Source organism: Dreissena polymorpha, chromosome 6, assembly GCF_020536995.1.
Source record: "Dreissena polymorpha isolate Duluth1 chromosome 6, UMN_Dpol_1.0, whole genome shotgun sequence".
Classification (NCBI taxonomy): Eukaryota; Metazoa; Mollusca; class Bivalvia; order Myida; family Dreissenidae; genus Dreissena; species Dreissena polymorpha.
In genome coordinates, this window is record NC_068360.1 from 13,715,178 (window position 1) to 13,738,798 (window position 23,621).

General features: G+C 36.1%; 1 protein-coding gene across 1 annotated transcript in view; it reads left to right on the top strand.

Moving 5' to 3' along the window:
- The window catches only part of LOC127834314 (diacylglycerol kinase delta-like), a 37,537-nt gene that overhangs the window by 2,286 nt on the left and 11,630 nt on the right, over positions 1-23,621 (top strand). Inside the window, exons 4-15 of the mRNA XM_052360057.1 lie at positions 2,052-2,172; positions 4,300-4,412; positions 5,234-5,438; positions 6,056-6,169; positions 6,425-6,559; positions 8,269-8,408; positions 10,508-10,619; positions 15,724-15,753; positions 18,865-18,945; positions 19,723-19,818; positions 20,646-20,762; positions 21,255-21,363. Coding sequence (XP_052216017.1) covers positions 2,052-2,172; positions 4,300-4,412; positions 5,234-5,438; positions 6,056-6,169; positions 6,425-6,559; positions 8,269-8,408; positions 10,508-10,619; positions 15,724-15,753; positions 18,865-18,945; positions 19,723-19,818; positions 20,646-20,762; positions 21,255-21,363 — 1,373 coding nt within the window. The remainder of the gene's footprint in view (positions 1-2,051; positions 2,173-4,299; positions 4,413-5,233; positions 5,439-6,055; positions 6,170-6,424; positions 6,560-8,268; positions 8,409-10,507; positions 10,620-15,723; positions 15,754-18,864; positions 18,946-19,722; positions 19,819-20,645; positions 20,763-21,254; positions 21,364-23,621) is intronic.

Consider the following 23,621-nt stretch of genomic DNA (forward strand, 5'->3'; position numbering starts at 1 on the left):
AGGTTCTTGGTCTAAGATCTTGCTCATAATTCAAGATCAAATTTCAAAAATAAGAAATCAGTTAGACATTATACAATCTTTAATTCTAAAAAGGCTTCATAATGGCAATTACTTCGGTAACATGGTACTCTTCTTTAAATATGTTTATTATTATTATCTTGCAATTAAGTGCAGACCTCTGAGGATGGTAAACTGTATTTATGGACGTCTGCCTGTCCCTAGGCAGAAAAATTGTAACGTCAAGTACTCATAAACTTTCCATGCACACAATTCAAACTTGAATACATTGTTTCGTATGAGATGAAGTTTTCCATGTTTAATTTGTATAACCCTATGTTAAAAATTGCCAGAGTTATGCCCCTTTTTGTACTTAGAATTTTTATATCATGATTATTACAGCTTACTGAATTTTATGCCCCCAGTAGGGTGGCATATAGCAGTTGAACTGTCCGTCAGTCAGTATATCAGTCAGTCTGTCGGTCCGCCCGAAAAAACTTTAACAATGGCCATAACTTTTTCAATATTCAAGATAGCAACTTGCTTTTTGGCATGCATGTGCATCTCATAAGCTAAACATTTTGAGTGGTGGAAGTTGAGGGTCAAGGTCATCCTTCAAGGTCAAAAAAAAATTAAAAATCAAAGCGGTGTTCTCCTGAAGCTGCACATTTTGAGTGGTGGAAGTTCAGGGTCAAGGACATCCTTCAAGTTCAAGGTCAAAAAAAAAATCCAAGCGGTGCAATAGGGGGCATTGTGTTTCTGACCAACACATCTCTTGTTGACCCCCTTTCTGGGTAAACTTAATGCATGTGTTTAAAGTGTCATCCCAGATAAGCCTGTGCAAAGGCAAATCAGGGATAGCATTTTCAGCTAAGTCATAATTTTGTTTGGGAAAGATTTCCTTTAATAAAAAATTCAATGAACACAGAAAGTGTTTTCTTAGATTAGCATGTCCTAAACTGGTTTTCTTGTTTATTTGTGTTGAGAAGAAACTCCTTTTATTATAAAAAATCCATGATAAAAGAAGAAAGTGTTGGACCTGATTAGCGCCTGATTTAACTGGATTTCTCATTTAGAAAAGTATTACTTTCAACGAAAAAATTCCTTGATAAAAGAGGAAATGTAAGCACATGCATTAAGCCCAATTGTCCCAGACTGAGGCTGACTACAGCATACAGCATCAGTGCGATATTCTCCTCTACTTTCACAAGCTCTAGTTTATTATCACCCGCCAAAGGCGGAGGGATATTGTTTTGGAGTTGTCTGTCCGTCCATCCGGCTCTTTTGTGTCCGGAGCCATATCTTGGAAGTGCTTTGGCCGATTTCATTGAAACTTGGTATGAGTATATATATGGATAAGACGATGATGCACGCCAAATGGCATTGTACACCATCCGTTAATAACGGAGTTATAGCCCTTTGTATCTTGAAAAAATGCACTTTTGTGTCCGGAGCCATATCTTGGAAGTGCTTTGGCCGATTTCATTGAAACTTGGTATGAGTATATATATGGATAAGACGATAATGCAGGCCAAATGGCATTGTGTACCATCTGTTAATAACGGCAGGGTTTTTTATCTGACTTAGGGGAAAGGGCCCTGCCTTTTTTGAGGGAAAAAAAATCGCGTGAAATGCCGGATTTTGGCGAAAAAAAATCACGCGAAATGCCGGATTTTGGGGAAAATAAGGAAAGTCCTAAATAATCAATTTAACTTATTTTGCTGTTTTTATAACAAATTCAAGGCAACAGATAATTTAATTATGCAATATGTTATATTTTCTACACTGGATCAGGTTAACTATGTATTTAAATTTTTTTTTTTTTAATTTTTTTTGGGTAAAAAAATGAAGTCTGGGGGAAAATTTACCTGCTGAGGGGAAAAAAATCCGAGGGGAAAGGGCCGTTTTTCGGCGGATCCAAAAGAAGGAAAAAAAGCCCTGAACGGAGTTATGGCCCTTTGTATCTTGAAAAAATGCTTACATCTGTGACAAAGCTCTAGTTTGGCGGGGGATATCAATTCAACGAATTTGCTTGTTTGTCTCCCCGTTTCCAGGTCTGAGCAGCTCTATAGCGAGCAAGCTGGTGGGGGGCAGTTTCATCAGCAAGGTGCTCTTGGCCAACGCGGACGCCCTCTGTGCAGCCGCCTCTCCTCTCCTGGAGGAGGACATACCCCTGTGAGTCTTTATCTTAGATACGTATTTTTACCCATTTGTTGTAAAAGTAAATTTAATTTAAGACCTTTCTTACTAAATTCAAGTTTTTAAGGCTTCATTTCCAACCCTTAGATACTGATGAGCAGCAAACAGCATAAAACCTGAAATAAAACCTGAATAGACTGCGAGTTGCTCTCCGGCTGTTCTGGTTTTAAGCTGTTTGCACATTTTTGCTTTGCTTCTGAGTAAGAAAGGGTTAAAGGGACTTGTTCACGGATATTTGGCATGTTTTGAAATTTATCATTAGAATCTTTAAATGGATCAATGTAAACATCGGAATGAAAAAGTCCCAGTATTAAACAAGAAAAAAAATAAGACAAAAATAAAGTCCTCCAAACCTGGGCATGAACCACTGACCCTTTGAGTAAAAGTCTAACCCTTAAACCACTTGGTAATACACATTGTATGGAATTTGATACTTACTTCGCTATCCTCGTAGTAGCACAAAAGATAATGGTAACAATAGAACTTAGTATTCAAGCATTTTCACCTTTGTAACGCTTTATAACGTTCAGGTTTTTAAATCGTCAAAGATGCATAAAATGGATATTTTAGAGCCTGGTAAATGTTCAGTATTATTGTTCGCTTGCATATAAAATTACTACAACGAACATTTGCAAATCTGAAACCATTTTTTTTTATTTTGTCAATTTACCAAACTGTGAACAGGTTCCTTAATAGAAGTAGTCTTGATCATTATTGCTACCTATTCATTAATTGAAGAAATCGCTAAATGTAAACAATGTCATTCCCTTTCCTAAGAATGGTAAATTAATAATTTAGACATCATACTTAGGTTAGGCTATTGATCTTAGGGTTGAAAATATTTAATCACCAATTTTCTTTTGTATTATTATAATTGAACATGAAGTTTCTTTTATTGATTTTAATATTAATATGAAACTTCAATAGTGGAGTTTCTTATATTGATTTAAATATTAAATATGAAACTTGAAATGTGGAGTTTCTTTTATTGATTTAATGTTAAATATCAAACATCAATAGTTGAGTTTCATAGGATAATCTTCATGAGTGCTGTTCTGGGATTGAAGCATTTGCCTTAAGTGTAATCCAAGATTAGCCTGTGATGTTTGCACAAGCTAATCGGGGACAACTCTTTCCACCTACAACAACTGGATTTAAGCTTAGAAGAGAGTTCCTTTAATGAACAATACCATTATAACAGAAAATGTTGTCCCTGATTAGCCTGTGCAAACTGCACAAGCTAATCTGGGATGACATTTATGCCACATGCATTTAGCACAGTTTTCGAGAACGTGACTTTCCACTTTAAATCTGAGGTAGTGATGTAAAATAGCAGGTGACTCTAGCCCATACCACCGCAAATGTTTGGCGGGCCCCTTGATTTTCTATGTTAAGAATGGCTATAGGTTTGCCCAATATGCTTCTTTTTCCAACTTAAAATTTCTGTTCCATGATTAGCACAGTTTGCTTCATATTTTAGCCACGTTCTGGAAAACTGAGCTTAATGCGCCATGTTCTGGGAAAACTGAGCTTAATGCACCACGTTCTGGGAAAACTGAGCTTAATGCGCCACGTTCTGGGAAAACTGAGCTTAATGCGCCACGTTCTGGGAAACTGAGCTTAATGCGCCACGTTCTGGGAAAACTGAGCTTAAGTGCATCACGTTCTGGGAAAACTGAGCTTAATGCATGTGCGTAAATTGTCGTCCCAGGTTAGCCTGTGCAGTACGCTCAGGCTAATTTTGGAAGACATTTTCCACGTTATTTGGATTTAGCTAAGAAGAGGTTCGTGTAATTAAAAGTGCCATTTTATTGGAAAATGTTCCTGATTAACCTGTACCATCTGCACAGGCTTATCTGGGATGATGGTTTGCGTGTATGCAGTCTGCATATGCTAATCAGGGCCTTCACAGGATTTTTTGTAGTGAAGAGACTTTCAATAAAAAATTCCATTATAAAACAGAAAGTGTTGTCTCTGATAAGCCTGTGCAGACTGCACAGGCTTCGGCACAGGCTTGTCTGGGGCGACACTTTCCGTATAAGCATTTAGCCAATCAAAATCAAGTTGTATTCAGTGGTTCAATCAGTTTATTCTGTGTTTTAGCGAAGAGTACAAGGAGAAAGTGTTGTGATGAACAACTACCTGGGCATAGGACTTGATGCCAAGATCACCCTCGACTTCCAGAACAAACGAGAGGAGCATCCGGAGAAATGCAGGTACAATGTCTGTCAGAAAAACAACAAGCACAAAAAAATCAAGCTTGTTACAAAGTATAAATGTACCCCTTCCTGCCTTCCCCTGTCCCCAAAATATTAACTCAGAAATACTGTATAAACATCTAGTAAAAAAGCAATTGATAGAGAATTTTAAAATACTTAATTAAAAGCGTCAGTTTAAGACAATTAAATACAGCTATCTTGAATAGCAGAATTTATATATGCATTTCGAGGAAAAATGTGGTAGCTGTTCGAAAATAGAGGTGTGACAGGTGGGTCATGGGTTGCTGTTTAAATGAATCAAATCAAAAAGCTTTTTTGGGGAAAAAAGACAGTCATTATTTTCAAAGTGCTTGCTTTTTAGGGCAAATAATTAGAGCATAAAATATTCCTAATATAAAGTATTTTTTAAAGGAATGTGCAAGCTAAAGTTTTTTTCCAACCTAGTCCTCAGTTTTGCATACAGTAGGGATAATATTAAATGGACACAGAAAATGGTCACTCTTTCCTGATATATTTGGCCGCAAAAGGCTTATACGAATACATGGTTATATTAACTCTTTCAGTGCTGGAACCGAATTTTGAAGGCCTTTGCAAACAGTTTGGATCCAAATGAGACGCCACAAAACGTTGCGTCTCATCAGGATCCAAACTGTTTGCAATTCTGATAGTATTCTTTGAAAAAAAATCTAAGAAAATGCTCATTTTAGAAATTCAGCAGACAACATTTTAGCAGGCGACAAATTTCCCAGCATGCAAAGGGTTAATAAAATAATCATAATAACAATAATAATAACTAGCCCTCTAGTGCTATATTCTAGGAGTCGAACAAAGAACCTCATGTGGTACGGTGTGCTGGGAGGGAAGGAGATCCTACAGAAGACCTTCAAGAACCTGGACCAGCGTGTACAGCTGGAGTGTGACGGCCAGAGGATCCCCCTTCCTAGCCTACAGGGCATTGTTATACTCAATATTCCCAGCTTCGGCGGAGGGTCAAACTTCTGGGGTGGAACCAAGGAAGTCGATGTAAGTGGGCTGTTTTTTGTTGTGTGTTTTTTTAAAGATCACTTGCAGTTAGCTTGATGAAGTTGTCATACATTTTTAAATAATTTTAAAAAAACTAATAATTACCGTTTTCCATTGTTTTTTTAGAAAACGCTTTCACATATTTTTGGTACGTATGTCTACCTACATGACTTAAAGGTGAAGTGTGAGTTTTGTTCAGGTCCATTGATATTTTGCGAAGCTATTGGCCTTGGACGTAGACATTTTCCATTTTCCGGAGGTTAATTACAAAATATTTTGACATATGCAGTTTATTTTTGGTATGTAAGTCTACTTACATTACTCACAGATGAAAGGTGAGTTTTGTCCCGGTCCATTGATTTTTCGCAGTTCTCGAATGTTATCTATAAAAACCATTTTCAGGAGTTTTTCATGAAATGCTTACAGATATTCATCTGATTTTTGGTCTGTGAGTTCTACCTACAGGACAGATGAAGTGTGAGTTTTGTCCTATCCTTTGTTTTTTGGCGAAGTTATGGGCCTTGGACTTAACAATTTTCTCTCCAATAGCGGCTGTGCGGGGCATCAGCCTTAATGGAACGCAGCCTCTCATTTAACCTTGATCTGCCTATTTTCAGACTTTCTCAGCACCCAGTTTTGATGACAAGATACTGGAGGTTGTAGCGGTGTTTGGCAGCACTCAGTTGGCTGTGTCGCGAGTCATCGACCTGCAACATCACCGCATCGCACAGGTAGGGCGGCTTTTAAAATTACACTTATTTACTTTTACCTTGATTGCATTCGAATTACTTCTTATTTGAAACGCTCTCAAGTCTGTTTCCTGGGCCTTGAACCAGTACTTAGTGTCTTTGGAGGAGATGAAGAACGCTCCCACAGTGGATAGCGAACCCATGGCCTCCCGGTCGCTAGGCACTTTTTAACATTACAGTGTTGGTCAGTGAAGAACATAATCATATAGATTAATGCTCAAACTTTTAACATTATAGTGTCGGTCAGTGAAGATCATGATCATGGGTGATGAAGGGGTGCCGGTCCAGGTGGACGGAGAGGCCTGGATCCAGCCTCCAGGGTACATACGCATCGTACACAAGAACAGGGCCCAGATGCTTACTAGGGACAGGGTACGTACTTGCACGACCAAACACAATAGACCTAGTTGAGTGTTGCCTTGACCAGACAAGTGTTTACATTTCAGTTGTAAAGTATAAAGCAATATCTGATGATTTACTTCAAATATTTCAACAAACATAAAACGCTGACAAACAGAAAAGCAGAGCAATCTATGTTTGTATTCTGTATAATAATCTACCAATATATGTTGTACAGTGATTTAACAAACTGATATTTATCAAACTATATATCTCTCATAAAGAAGGAAAAATTGGCATCAACCAGCAAATCTGCACTACCGTCATTGAAATGAGATATTGGAAGATATCTCCAAATTTACTGTAATCACTGTTTTCTCAATAAGTTGTTGGCCATTTTATCAGATGAAATAAGATAAAAATGTTTGTGTGATGCATAACAATGAAATAATTTTAGTCTTGTTCTGGGAAAACTGGACTTAATGCATGTATGTTTAGTGTCATCCTAGATTAGTCTGTGCAGTGCATACAGGCAAATCTGTGACAAAACTTTACGCCTCAACTAGATTTTTGCTTAGAAGAGACTGCAGACTGCACAGGCTAGTCTGGTACGACACTACACACATGCATTAAGTTTCCTATAACGAGGCTCTTTTGTGCAAACTTATGTGTACTGGTCAGCGAGTATTTCTCGTCGAAAGTTACGGTTTTTATTTTAAAACTTTCAAAATAATACGAAAACATTTATAAAAAAATTACTGATACATCCTGGGTTTGTCATCTACAAGCGAATGTAAACAAAACATTTTTTTTGATGTGCGCTTGCGTATGTACATGGGCCGTATATGGAGCCATTAAAGGGAGGTAATTTTCCACTTTACAGAAGTATTTACCGGACATTTATATATATTTAGTAATTTGAAACAAGTTAGAGTTTAAATAAAACTTTTCTTAACATTCACATTAAAATGACGTAAATACATTACTTTTTGAGTGAAATATGTCTCTTTCTGAGTGTGTTAATAGATTAATAATTTGTTTCCAATATCAGTTCGAACAAATATCTATAAATAAGCATGTTTATTTATAGATCTTTGTGGAAAGAAGAATATTATTTTTCAAGGGAGAAAATCCAAACAGTGAATTTATAATTTTAAATGAGATTTGTTTCTTTATATTTAATTGTTTACTTAGTACATTTTGTGAGCAATTCAGATATATGTATACAGCAAATTGTGTGGAATTTTTATGTAAAAATCTATAATATAAATTATGTGTGCATGTTAAACACACGCAGGTCGGACCTCAAAGACCTCGTGAAGAGGCCGGTAGGACCTGTAAATAAACTCTGATTTAAAAAAACAACAAAAAAACACATAATTTTTGGTAAAATAAAAGATTGTTATACAAATAATTGAGACCTGCTCTACTACAGTAGATGAACGAAAATCTCAAGCACACAGTTCGGGTTTCAGTAAGGGATTTCTTTTGAGCATGCGCGGGCTATTAATATCCCCTGCCAGGAGGTCGCATTACATTCCTACGAGATTTGAAAACATCACACTTGTTTAACTTTAATACAAGCATTTAACCAATTTTTGCTGTCAGCTACAAGAAAACAAACATCTGTAAGTATCTGACGAAGCAAATTGGTTTGCAGCGTTAAAATATACAAAATAAATAGAACGTCCGGTAAATACTGCTGTCCGACAAATACTCGCTAACCAGTATGTTCTTCACAGTCCTTTGAAACGGTGCTCAAGTCTTGGTCTGAGAAGCAGAAGGTGGAGCCAGCTCTGGCGCAGAGACCGTCGGCACTGAACGCTGAGGAGACGGCCGCACTGCAGAAGTTTGTGGAGGTGGCTGGATCCCTCATCAAAATGTGAGTGAAATGTTTGATTTATTTTTATTTTTATTTTTTTTCCATTCAATATATTTATGCCCCCATTTGAAGAAGAGGGGTGTATTGTTTTGCACGTGTTGGTTCGTCCATTCGTCCACCAGATGGTTTTCGGATGATAACTCAAGAACGCTTAGGCCTAGGATCATGAAACTTCATAGGTACATTGATCATGACTTGTAGATGACCCCTATTGATTTTGAGGTCACTAGGTCAAAGGTCAAGGTCACAGTGACTCGAAGTAGTAAAATGGTTTTCGGATGATTACTCAAGAACGCTTATGCCTAGGATTATGAAACTTCATAGGTACATTGATCATGACTCGCAGATGACCCCTATAGATTTTCAGGTCAATAGGTCAAAGGTCAAGGTCACAGTGACTTGAAATATAAAAATGGTTTCCGGATGATAACTCAAGAACGATTACGCCTAGGATCATGAAACTTAATAGGTACATTGATCAGGACTGGCAGATGACCCCTATTGATTTTCAGGTCACTAGGTCAAAGGTCAAGGTCACAGTGACCCAAAATAGTAAAATAGTTTTCGGATGATAACTCAAGAATGCTTACGCCTAGGATCATGAAACTTCATAGGTACATTGATCATGACTGGCAGATGACCCCTAATAATTTTTAGGTCACTAGGTCAAAGGTCAAGGTCACAGTGACTTGAAACAGTAAAATGGTTTCCTGAAGATAACTCAAGAATAATTAGGCCAAGGATCATGAAACTTAATAGGTGCATTGATCATGACTGGCAGATGACCCCTATTGACTTTCAGGTTACTTGGTCAAAGGTCAAGGTCACAGTGACAAAAAACGTATTCACACAATGGCTTCCACTACAACTGACAGCCCATTTGGGGGGCATGCATGTTTTACAAACAGCTCTTGTTTATTTTCCTTGTCAAAAGGTGTGATTGGGTTGAGGGCATCCCACTCCACACCGTACATAGTTTACAAGCAATGTACACATATAACAACTAATGTTTATACATTTTACAATTAATACCTTTTACTTTACTGTACAATATTTTTGTTGTTGAAGAATAGGTTAAAGTCTCTTGTTACAACTACTGAAAAAGAGGTTAAAGAAATTCCCATTCTTTACTTTTAAACTGTTTGATATTTTTGGACCTCTTTTTACATGGAATGGAAATAGTGAGTGTTGGTGTTTTAAAAGGAAGTAGTTAGGGTTGAGGTTTTAATGACCCCCCCCCCCCCCCCTCCGAGAAATATCTCCATGGACATCAGGCCATCTGTTTTCTGTTTGTCCATCCGTCTGTCCTTAGATACTAATTTGTTTTTGTAATGTTCTCCTACACCTTTTGTCGTTCAACTTTAAACTTTTATTGATTGTTTCTTATGATATAAAGGTATGCTTGTGTTATTTTGATCATCCCACATTAAAAAATTGCAAAAGTTATGCCCTTTTTTCAACTAAGAATTGCTTTAATGTTATTATTGTAACTATAGTCTTAATTATAAAAATAGAAAGCTTTGAAAGTCCAACTTCCTGCAAATAGATAATTTATATAGACTTCTATAGCGAAATAATGTAATGCTTTCAAACCACACACCCAAAAGTTTCAATTTTTATTATGTACTTTTGTATTGTTGTTTTCTACAAACTTTGTTTGAATAATGCCACTGCTGTCAAATGGGCAACACCTCAGCATCAAAATTTTTATAACTTTATGTGATTTGTTATCTATATGAGCTGTGCTCTATGAAAAAGGGGTTTAATGCATGCCTGTAAAGTGTCATCCCAGATTAGCCTGTGCAGTATGCACAGGCTTATCAGGGACAGCACTCCGCTTTTATGATATTTTTCGTTTCAAGAAAGTCTCTTTTAAGCAAAAATCCAGTTTAGGCGGAAGAGGTCGTCCCTGATTAGCCTGTATGGACTGCACAGGCTAATCTGGGACAACACTTTATGCACATGCATTAAATCCCTTTTTCATAGAGCATGGCTCATTTATTTTTTGAATACACACCTGTAGAAAAGCATTCAGGGTACCACATACAATGAAACATTTTTTGCTCATCTGCCTTTCACGTCATTTCACCTCATTTCAGTGTGAAATGTGCCTCCCTCACGTACAGCACTGTAGAACAGGAGTTGTTCCCTTTGGCAACCAGAGCTTCGGAGTACCTTGATAGGCTGTACCCTTCGGGACAGTTAGTGGAGGTAAATATTAGTGCAGTGTAGCCTGTTTTCAAATCAGTAAGCTTATATGTATTGAGCAGTCATATTTCACTCTGTAAAATAAATAATATATGATGGTAACTATTGTATTTAATGAGAAGCTTACAAAAATGTTGTTGTATGAAATACGTTGAAATTAAATCTGCATCAAATCGAAGGATGGTGTAAAATTATATTAATTGCAACATAAAAATATACTTGCTAATTTGTATTTTTGATTTGAGTTGGGTTTTTTTCCTTCCAATGGAATGTTTTCTCAAAGGGTGGCCACGGACTCTTTAAAAAGGAAAAACACTGGGGAAAAATCATTCTAGGGGGAATTTAAAAGTTTGTGTACACATTTCAAAAAAAGTATTGTGTGGACAAAGTTTACTGGATTCAGATGAAAATCCAGTAATAATCAGTGAATTTAACTATGGATTTCGGTGGCCACCCAGATTTTATTGAAACTACCTTCCACCTTGGTCTGAGATTCTGTTTTAACCCATTCACACCACATTGTGATAAATGTTCTGTTACCACGCTCATGTCTCTCCTTGATACTTTTCACTATATGAGTCGTGTTCTGAGAAAACTGGGCATAATGCATGTGCGTAAAGTGTCGTCCCAGATTAGCCTGTGCAGTCTCCACAGGCTAATCAGGGATGACACTTTCCACTTTTATGACATTTTTCGTTTAAATGAAAGCTCTTCTTGGCAAAAATCCAATTTAGGCGGAAAGTGTCATCCCTGATTAGCCTGTATGGACTGCACAGGCTAATCTGGGACAACACTTTACGCACATGCATCATGCCCAGTTTTCTCAGAACAAGGCTCATATTGTAAAATAAACTGATCAAGTTATTGTGCAAAGTAGGCTGTTTTTCATTTTTTGAGTTGGTCAATTTCAAAATCACTGAGGCTTTTGATGACCTGTCACAGTAGACAGCACTGCACTTGTATTTATAAACAACTGTTGAGTTGAAACTACGAAAATCTGAAGGCTGTGAAATTCTGTTCAAATTTTTTTTTTTTTTTTTTTTTTATTCAATAATGTTTATCCAATAAAGTCCACATTTTTCATGCGATTCTTTTCAAACTTGTTCAGTGTGTTGATATCAATGAGGACTCGAACACTATGGAAAATGGGTTACATCAGAGTAAAATGTTCAGAATTATCTCCCCTTGAGTTTGAGAAAATTGTGAAATAAGGCTTGTTTACGGAATAAAGTCGACAGTTTTCATCCAATCATTTCCCAACTTGCACAGTGTCTTTATCTTAATGATGAGTCAAACCCTTTTGGAAATGAGCAATATCGGAGTAATAAGAATTTGAGAAAAAATTGAAAATCTTTAAACATTTTGCCATAACTTTTGCAATATTGAAGTATAGCAACTTCATATTTGGCATGCATGTGTATCTCATGGACCTGCACATTTTGAGTGGTGAAAGGTCAAGGTCAAGGTCATCCTTCAAGGTCAAAGGTAAAAAAATGAAAATCTTTAACATTTTGCCATAACTTTTGCAATATTGAAGATAGCAACTTCATATTTGGCATGCATGTGTATCTCATGGAGCTGCACATTTTAAGTGGTGGAAGGTCAATGTCATCCTTCAAGGTCAAAGGTAAAAAAAAAAAATCAAAGCGGCGCAGAAGGGGACATAGTGTTTCTGACAAACACATTTCTTGTTTGTTTACATATAAAGTTCTATCCTTTTGAAACTTCAACGGATGTTTTATATCATCAAGAGCCAGAACCCCATTGAGAGTGAAGAAAATTTGTCCAACTTATTGTTGAAAGGGAGCCATTTGAAGTTTAAATTTTACGATGAATTTCCCATTTTGGGTCTGTTTGTTTAAATCTTACTCAGATTGTTCATACTATCAAGGGCTTGAGCCCTATTGATTCCAGCCAGTAGAGCGATTCAGGCCCTCATGGGCCTCTTGTTTTATATAATGCATTTTGGTGATGTATTTCCCCACAGTAGGTGTGAAATAATACGACATTAAGTAATAATAACAAAAATGATGATATGATAATGATAATCATGCTATTAATAAATACAGTCAATCTTGTATTAAGAGACCACTTAAGGGAGTTATCAAAAGTGGTCTCTTAATAAAATGGTCTTTAAATAAAAAAGGCCATTCTGGAAGAATGCTTACCCTCAATTTTAATCTATATGAAGGATAATTTCTTTTGTCAACAATGATTTTAACTTTTATAATATAATGAATATAAACACAATACTTAAACAATATTTTACTTATGTGTTTTATTTTTTCACTTATTATAAATTATCATTTATTATAAATGAATTGTGTGTACATATTTATTTGCAAAAACAACATAGACAAGGAAATATTTTTCGCGTTTTTTTCACCTGACACATTATTTTCCACGTCTTCAAGCACCTTGGCTTTACGCTTAAGAATGTTCTGAATTTGAGTTTTACCGACTCCAAACTCATCTGCGATTTTATGTTCAAAACCCGAATTTTCTCGTTCAACGTTAACACTTTTCGTTTTGACATTTTAATTTCTGCATGTACGCTTAAGGAAATCGGACTCGATTATGATACATAATGAGCTGAAAAAATTAAAACACGTCAATTGAAAACAAACAAACAGACCTGATTGGAAAATTTATTAAGTAAATAACAATGTGATTGGCTAACAAATATCTACATATTAGCATAATTACAAATTGGGAATGTACGGATTTCGGCAGATGTTGCCGATTAATAGTTTATTTTCCGCACTTCTCAGGAAATGTTTTTCGCGTACAGTGCATTGTTTCTGAACCTGTTATCTATACTCGAGAAAAATCGGCGTTTTCTCTTAAAGTTCCACATAGTAAACTATTTAAGCTGTAGACTGTGCGTAATACGTTCCTCTATTATTCAACTCAATAAATTGATATGCAGTCTACAACAATACCGGTCAGAACCGGTCAACGAGACAAAGCATAATCATTATAATGGTTGGTGTGAAAACAAAGCAGAGGTGTAACAGTACATCTTATCAACTTAGATAAACAATTAACACGGATTTGTCCCTGAAAGATCAATAGATAAACAACTTTTACCTCCTAGTGGTCGCTTAATTCAAGATTCGGACATCAAAATACACAAAAATCAGCGGTCGCTGGTCGCGTAAGACAAAAGTCGCTTAATACAATATCATTATATAGCGAAAAAGCTCTGTGGGATTTCAAAATGGTCGCATAAGACAAAGGTCGCTTAATACAAGTGGTCGCATCCACAAGATTGACTGTTTTTAGTATTTTCTAACACTTGTTCCAACTCGCAAAGTTTCCAAACACATTATTAATCTCTTCATTTTTTTCTGAACCCTTTACAACTTAGATACGTATTTTCACGCATTTGTAGTACCTTGGAAATTAAATTAAATTTACGACCTTTCTTACTAGATTCAAGTTTTTAGCTCACCTGTCACAAAGTGACATGGTGAGCTTATGTGACTGTGTGATGTCTGGCGTCAGTTGTGCGTGTGTGTGTGTACGTCAACAATTTGTTTGTGTAGACAGTAAAGGTCACAGTTTTCATCCAATATTTATGAAATTTGGTCAGAATGTTTATCTTGATGAAATCTGGGTTGGGATTGTATTTGGCTCATCTGGGGTCAAAAACTAGGTCACTAGGTCAAATAATAGAAAAACCTTGTGTAGACAATAGAGGTTTAACAGCATTAGGCTCAGACAATATGCAGTTTATATTGAGTATTGCGTTTATATCGCATCTAATTTTATTATAAAAAAAGCTATTTTTAAACTACTAAATTTTTATCAAAGCACCGCATCCACACTGCAAAGTATTTTATATTATAAATGGTACAGCCCAGTAAAATCGGGCTGACAATATTATGGCCGTTTTCTGTTTTTTTACGCAGAGTTTAATGTTAAGCAGTGTGCTCTGGCAATGGTTTTTAACGGAAGTCCCGAGGGTAAATAACCCCATTAGTCAGTCAGTCAGACGATAGAGGTCACAGTTTTCATCCAATCTTTATGAAATTTGGTCAGAATGTTTGTCTTGATGCAATCTGGGTTGGGATTGTATTTGGGTCATCTGGGTTCAAAAACTAGGTCACTAGTTCAAATAATAGAAAAACCTTGTGTAGACAATAAAGGTCTCAGTTTTCATCCAATCTATTTTAAATTTGATCAGAATGTTTATCTTTCTGAAATCTGGGTTGGGATTGTATTGGGGTCATCTGGGGTTAAAAACTAGGTCACTAGGTCAAATAAAAGAAAAACCTTGTGTAGGCAATAGAGGTCACAGTTTTCATCCAATCTTTATGAAATTTGGTCAGAATGTTTATCTTGATAAAATCTGGATTGGGATTGTATTTGGGTCATCTGGGGTCAGAAACTAGGTCACTAGGTCAAATCATAGAAAACCCTTGTGTATGTAGAGGTCACAGTTTTCATCCAAACTTAAATTAAATTCAGCCAGAATGTAAATCTTGATCAAACCTGTGTTGGGATTGTTTTGGGGTCATCTGTGGTCAAAAACTAGGTCATTAGGTCAAATCATAGAAAAACCTTTTATGTAGACAATAGAGGTTGTAGTCTTCATCTGATCTTAATGAAGTATGGGTCAGAATGTTTATCTTGATAATATCTGATTTTGGATCGTATATGGGTCATCTGGGGTCAAAAATAAGGTCAACGGGCCAATTCTAGTCAAACCTTGTGTAGATGAAAGAGATCACAGTTTTCATCACGTCTTAATGACATTTTGTCAGAATGTATTAATTAATAAAATCTTTCTTGGGATTGTATATGGGTCTGAAAGAATTTAAATTGATGTAGCAAGGCTAGTCAGGCGAGCGATTCAGGGCCATCATAGCCTTCTTGTTAAAGGATTCATTTCAAACCCTTAGATACTGATAAGCAGCAAACAGCATAAAACCTGAACAGACTGCGAGTTACTCACAGGCTGTTCTGGTTTTATGCTGTTTGCACATATCCATTTTCACTTTGCTTCTGAGTGGGAAAGGGTTAAGTTTAGAACAACAAAAGATTCTTGATAAAAATGGGCCCCAGGTTCCACAATGCTCACCCATGTTTTTGCCTCATTCAGTTACCAGGCAGGAGTGTTCTAGCCCAACAGGTTTTACATCAGTTTCCTTTTGTCTCTCACTCTCCCCTGAGAGTTTCGTAGAGCTGTGGGGAATCGCTCAGTCAAAAGATGATGACTTTGTTACGAATAAGAATGAAGCTGCTTTGGTGAACTGAATGTAATGAATTAAGTGCAAGAGAACTGTATTGGAGATGGGAATGTGAAGCAGATACCACTCTTTTGTACCAAGGCATATATTCAAAAAAGGCCCCTGAGGATAAATCTAGGAAAGCCTAAGAAAATTCCTTAAATTTATGAAATTCTTAAAGTGTCTGGCTATGGTATTTTTACTTATTGAAACATTTTTATCTTTTATAACAAGTAAATATTGCAACTGTGATTAATATTTTAACCTTTTGTAAGCAGAAAACATAAGATTTCTTAAAGAAAAATCTTGATGTTAAATGTTCATTTAATTACAGTTAAGATTATGCGAAGAAGCTTTGTGATTATTGGCTCAGGGCCAATAGCAAGTTAGGTTCAAAGTCCCACTACTATACAAATAATACTATAATGAAGAAATGTATTTTGGGGAAAAAAAGATGTTTCATATGCAGGTCAGAACAAACTTCTTGTTAACGTCATCATCTTTCAACTTAGTGATTTACCATTGTTACTGCATGCCTGCCATATTGTAAATCTGTGTAGTAACTTGCTTGCAAAATCCTGAGGTTTTTTTTTGTTTTTTGTTGTTGTTTTTTAACCTGACCCCTTTTATAATGATAATCTGACCCTTGCTCGGGTAAATGACGCTAAAATGTCGTCCCAGACTGCACAGGCTGATCTGCTAGACTGCACAGGCTAATCTTGAACCACAGTTTATATTCTTGTTTGATTAGTCATGTGTGCACAGTTTTTAAACTACACCTGCACGGATATGCAAAATCATGTGCAGAAATGTTGATTATAATTATAGTGACTTGGTTGTTAAACATAGTTTGAAGAAAAGTACCTGTTACAGTATTAGTATTGTTTGTGATATGTTAGAAATAAGCATAGGATTTAGGTGTCATGTTATTGAAAAAAAAATACATATTTACTTCTGTACTCAATAGTGTGACCGGTCTGAAAATTACACTTTTTTTTTTATTTGCAGTTCAACGAGAGACCGTGTTTTCATTTATCTTTATTGGTTGTTATAAAAATCTTATATTTATAAATATTGAATTCTGATCTTATAATAATTCAGATGTTATAATTCATACATTTGTAAACTTGCATATGTGTTCGTATCATTTGACCGTATCAAGAATGTTTTAGCTATAGCTGTAGTTCTTTTCTCAATGTTTTCAGTGGCTTTATTTGCTGACAACAAGTTATGTTTAGTGGTTTCTGTAAATCCTGGGCCTGTATCCGTCAACCCCTTCTCAGACATAAAAATAAAGAATATACTTTGACCCAAGAAAATTTGTTCCGTGGTTTAATATATATAGTCTTCAAATGTAGCTTATGCCATAATTTAATTTTTTTGAATGAATATTTGTGTGATGAGATGTTTAAAATCTTCTGTCATATTGCACTGTATTATACCATCAAGGCATAACAGAGGACTTATGGTTTTCGCTCTGTGTGTCTGTCTGTCTGTCTATGAGTCTTTCTGTCACACTTTTCTGGATCCTGCAATAACTTTAAAAGTTCTTGATATTTTTCATGAAACTTGAAACATGAATAGAAGGCAATATGGACATTATGCACGTCATTTCATTTTGTTTCTACATCAAAAATTATGGTTGCTATGGCAACAAATAGACTAGAAATACTACTGAAAATGGTTGTTTTCTCGATCCTGCGATAACTGTAAAAGTTCTTCATATTTTTTCATGAAACTTGAAACATGGATAGAAATGTGCATAGGATTTAGGTGTCATGTTATTGAAAAAAAAATACATATTTACTTCTGTACTCAATAGTGTGACCGGTCTGAAAATTACACTTTTTTTTTTATTTGCAGTTCAACGAGAGACAGTGTTTTCATTTATCTTTATTGGTTGTTATAAAAATCTTATATTTATAAATAATTCTGATCTTATAATAATTCAGATGTTATAATTCATACATTTGTAAACTTGCATATGTGTTCGTATCATTTGACCGTATCAAGAATGTTTTAGCTATAGCTGTAGTTCTTTTCTCAATGTTTTCAGTGGCTTTATTTGCTGACAACAAGTTATGTTTAGTGGTTTCTGTAAATCCTGGGCCTGTATCCGTCAACCCCTTCTCAGACATAAAAATAAAGAATATACTTTGACCCAAGAAAATTTGTTCCGTGGTTTAATATATATAGTCTTCAAATGTAGCTTATGCCATAATTTAATTTTTTTAAATGAATATTTGTGTGATGAGATGTTTAAAATCTTGTGTCATATTGCACTGTATTATACCATCAAGGCATAACAGAGGACTTATGGTTTTCGCTCTGTGTGTCTGTCTGTCTGTCTATGAGTCTTTCTGTCACACTTTTCTTGATCCTGCAATAACTTTAAAAGTTCTTGATATTTTTCATGAAACTTGAAACATGAATAGATGGCAATATAGACATTATGCACGTCATTTCATTTTGTTTCTACATCAAAAATTATGGTTGCTATGGCAACAAATAGACTAGAAATACTACTGAAAATGGTTGTTTTCTCGATCCTGCGATAACTGTAAAAGTTCTTCATATTTTTTCATGAAACTTGAAACATGGATAGATGGCAATATGGACATTATGCACGTCATTTTATTTTGTTCCTACGTCAAAAATATTGGTTGCTATGGCAACAAATAAAAAAATATAAATTGATAATGGTTGAGCCAGTAGGGGACATATATTGCTTGGCAATAGTCTTGTTTAAATGTTCTTTATTTTAAAACTTAATCTGAGAATTGATTGGGGGAAAACCGGCCCTGTTCCCTTTTCATTTTGGATGTGAGACTGTACATGACAATATTGTAGCTGCTTAAGTCACTGCAAAATATTATATAAGCAACTTTATGCGAAAATGGTTCTTATGCCATTTGTGGTCAGTATAGCTTCGGACTAGCCTGCATGCACACGCAGACTGGTCAGGAGCTTTACTGTCCAGTATAAAGTCACGCAAGTTTTCCTGGTCTCATTAGCGGACAGGACAGCCCATGACCAGATCGCATGAATGCCATTTTCGCATGAAGAGGCCCACATTATGCCGTTGCCACGTAGAGGTAAAGATCTAGGCATGTTTTGGCAGGTAGTCAGGCATGTTTAGCAATATTAATATTTGAAACAAAAAAGTTAAGTCTGTTATTAATATTATTTGTTGGCTGTTTAAGAATGACCACTAATTGTAAGAAAGTTGTTTTAAAATCAACTAAACAAGGGCCTTTATTTCTCATCTTTTGCTTAGAATAACAGCTTTATGCTCTTAAGAATTCATCTTTAAATTGTTACAATTTTGGCGTTGAAGCTACATTATATACGTGCAAAAATATTTAATGATTATGCAATTTATACTCAACTGCACTATATTTAAGTAACAGATTAGCAAGCAGTGAAGCCTTCCATCCTAAAACTGGTAAAAAATTAAGTTTGAAAAAAAACTTAAGAAATCCATATGGGGCAAGAATGCTAAATCATTCTTCTATGTGTCATGGCTGTTACCACCCTCAGGCCCTGAAGGGAAAAAACAAATAGGTATAGGCCCTGTTCTGTGAAAAGGGGGTCTAATGCATGTGAGTAAAGTGAAGTCCCAGATTAGCCTGTGCAGTCTGCACAAGATAATCAGGGACAAAACTTTCCGCTTGTATGATATTTTTTGTTTAAAGAAAGTCTCTTCTAAGCAAAAATCCAGTTTAGGCGGAAAGTTTCATCCCTAATTAGCCTGTACAAACTGCACACTCTAATCTGGGACGACACTTTCACAGAGCATGGCTCATATTGTCATAGCTTGTGTTCCCAGAGTTGAAGAATTTTATAATAACCTTTGACCCCCTATTTTGTAGCCCACCTTGAGGAGTCAGGTGGTGGACTTTGTGCACAGCATTCGTCACCTAACACGAGAGACGAGCACGTTTCTATCAGAGAAAGCTCTAGACATGGTGAGTTATATGAACTTAAAAATACTGATTAATTTACAATTAATACAATGCTGGTTGGTTGGGATTTAGTATGGGCTGGTTTAGATTTAGTATGGGCTGGTTGGGATTTAGTATGGGCTGGTTAAGATTTAGTATGGGCAGGTTGGGATTTAGTATGGGCTGGTAGGGATTTAGTATGGGCTGGTTGGGATTAAGTATGGGCTGGTTAAGATTTAGTATGGGCAGGTTGGGATTTAGTATGGGCTGGTTAGGATTTAGTATGGGCTGGTTGGGATTTAGTATGGGCTGGTTAAGATTTAGTATGGGCAGGTTGGGATTTAGTATGGGCCGGTTGGGATTTAGTATGGTCTGGTTGGGATTAAGTATGGGCTGGTTAAGATTTAGTATGGGCTGGTGAAGATTTAGTATGGGCAGGTTGGGATTTAGTATGGGCTGGTTGGGATTTAGTATGGGCTGGTTGGGATTTAGTATGGGCTGGTTAAGATTTAGTATGGGCAGGTTGGGATTTAGTATGGGCTGGTTAAGATTTAGTATGGGCTGGTTTGGATTTAGTTTTGGCTGGTTGGGGTCTAGGTCAAGATCACAGCTTCAAAATAAAAGGAAACTGTTTCCATTTGAGAACAGATTGAGCTTTAGTAATGGAACCTTACAGCTTTCGCTTTGGGAATACATTTAAGGTGAGAATTGGTCAAGGTCACTGTTTCTAAAAATAGAATAAATTACAATGAAAAATAGAAATTTATTTTCAGCTCAATAAATAAAACACACATAAAGCATATAAAACAATTGCTTGCCATGGCCTTTTGATGTTTCTTGTTTCTTTTCAGCATCTGCGGGCCGACCTCGGGGAGAAATTGGGTCAGTGTGTCAGTCAACTGGAGGAAGAGACAAGGACACTTATGGAGATCTGTAACATTCCAGCTACACCTCTGTCTCAGGAAGAGGTCAGTACTCAATAATCATAGTATTTTTCAGATTAAAAAAGAACTAAGATTTAAAATTCCTTATTTCATTCATATAGGTCCTTTATGCAGAATTGTCAAGGTTTGCTTTGGTGAAACAGTAATTGTAGTGTCATCCTTCTTTTATTGTTGTGTACATGTTTTGGTTCAAATTTGAAGACATTATTCCTTGGATTGGTTGGAACTTTACAGCCCAGGTATTGCACATTTAGAAAGAACTTGATGTTGGGAAAAATGCACTTAATACATGTATGTAGGGTGTAATCCTAGATAACTTGTTGCAGTCTGCACAGGCAAATCAGGAACTTAAGTTTCTGCTTTTATTTTATATGTTTTAAGGAAATCTATGTAGAAAGTGTCTTCTCTGATTAACGTGTTGGACAAAACTTTAGGAACATACATTAAGCCCAGTTTTCCCAGAACATACCTCTAATTATGCTCATCAGCATTTTACATGTTTTGCTGCCGTTTCAGTTGTTATCAACTGCAGAGATCAAACAGCGACCAAAGCCCGGCCGCTTCAAGCAGGTTGTGAGCAAGCTGAAGGGGAAGAAGGATAAGGAGAAGACCTACATTCCATTAGGTAGATATCAGATTACCAGTATAGGGCCTATATTCCATTAGGTAGATACCAGTATAGGGCCTATATTCCATTAGGTAGATACCAGTATAGGGCCTATATTCCATTAGGTAGATACCAGTATAGGGCCTATATTCCATTAGGTAGATACCAGTATAGGGCCTATATTCCATTAGGTAGATACCAGTATAGGGCCTATATTCCATTAGGTAGATACCAGTATAGGGCCTATATTCCATTAGGTAGATACCAGTAAAGGGCCTATATTCCATTAGGGAGATACCAGTATAGGGCCTATATTCCATTAGGTAGATAGCAGTATAGGGCCTTTATTCCATTAGGTAGATACCAGTATAGGGCCTTTATTCCATTAGGTAGATGCCAGTATAGGACCTATGTTCCATTAGGTAGATACCAATATAAGGCCTATATTCCATTAGGTAGATACCAGTATAGGGCCTATATTCCATTAGGTAGATTCCAGTATAGGGCCTTTATTCCATTAGGTAGATACCAGTATAGGGCCTTTATTTCATTAGGTAGGGAAACCAGTATAGGGCCTATATTCCATTAGGTAGATACCAATATAAGGCCAACATTCCATTTGGTATATACCAATATAAGACCTACATTCCATTAGGTAGATACCAATATAAGGCCTACAATCCATTTGGTAGATACCAATATAAGACCTGCATTCCATTAGGTAGATACCAATATAAGACCTACCTTCCATTAGGTACATACCAATATTAGACCTACATTCCATTAGGTGGATACCAATATAAGGCCTATATTCCATCAGTAGATACCAATATAAGGCCTACAATCCATTAGGTAGATACCAATATAAGGCCAACATTCCATTAGGTAGATACCAATATAAGGCCTACAATCCATTAGGTAGATACCAATATAGGGCCTATATTTCATTAGGTAGATACTAATATAGGGCCTACATTTGATTAGGTAGATACCAATATTAGACCTACATTCCATTAGGTAGATACCAATATAAGGCCTACAATCCATTAGGTAGAAACTAATATAGGGCCTACATTTCATTAGGTAGATACCAATATAAGGCCTTCAGTCCATTAGGTAGATACCAATATAAGGCCTACAATCCATAAGGTAGATACCAATATAAGGCCAACATTCCATTAGGTAGATACCAATATAAGGCCTACAATCCATAAGGTAGATACCAATATAAGGCCTACAATCAATTAGGTAGGTACCAATATAAGGCCTAAATTCCATCAGTAGATACCAATATAAGGCCTATATTCCATTAGGTAGATACCAATATAAGGCCTACATTCCATTAGGTAGATACCAGTATAAGGCCTATATTCCATCAGTAGATACCAATATAAGGCCTACAATCCATAAGGTAGATACTAAAAGAGGGCCTACATTCCATTAGGTCGATACCAATATAAGATCTACATTCCATTAGGTAGATATCAATATAAGACCTACTTTCCATTAGATAGATACCAATATTAGACCTACATTCCATTAGGTAGATACTAATATAGGGCCTACATTCCATTAGGTAGATACCAATATAAGACCTACATTCCATTAGATAGATACCAATATTAGACCTACATTCCATTAGGTAGATACTAATATAGGGCCTACATTCCGTTAGGTAGATACTAATATAGGGCCTACATTCCATCAGTAGATACCAATATTAGACCTACATTCCATTAGGTAGATACTAATATAGGGCCTACATTCCATTAGGTAGATACTAATATAGGACCTACATTCCTTTAGGTAGATACTAATATAGGGCCTACATTCCATTAGGTAGATACTAATATAGGGCCTACATTCCATTAGGTAGATACCAATATAAGGCCTACAATCCATTAGGTAGATACCAATATAAGGCCTACAATCCATTAGGTAGATACCAATATAAGGCCTACAATTAATTAGGTAGATACCAATATAAGGCCTACAATCCATTAGGTAGATACCAATATAAGGCCTACAATCCATTAGGTAGATACCAATATAAGGCCTACAATTTATTAGGTAGATACCAATATAAGGCCTACAATCCATAAGGTAGATACCAATATAAGGCCTACAATCCATTAGGTAGATACCAATATTAGGCCTACAATTTATTAGGTAGATACCAATATAAGGCCTACAATCCATTTGGTAGATACCAATATAAGGCCTACAATCCATTAGGTAGATACCAATATAAGGCCTACAATCCATTAGGTAGATAC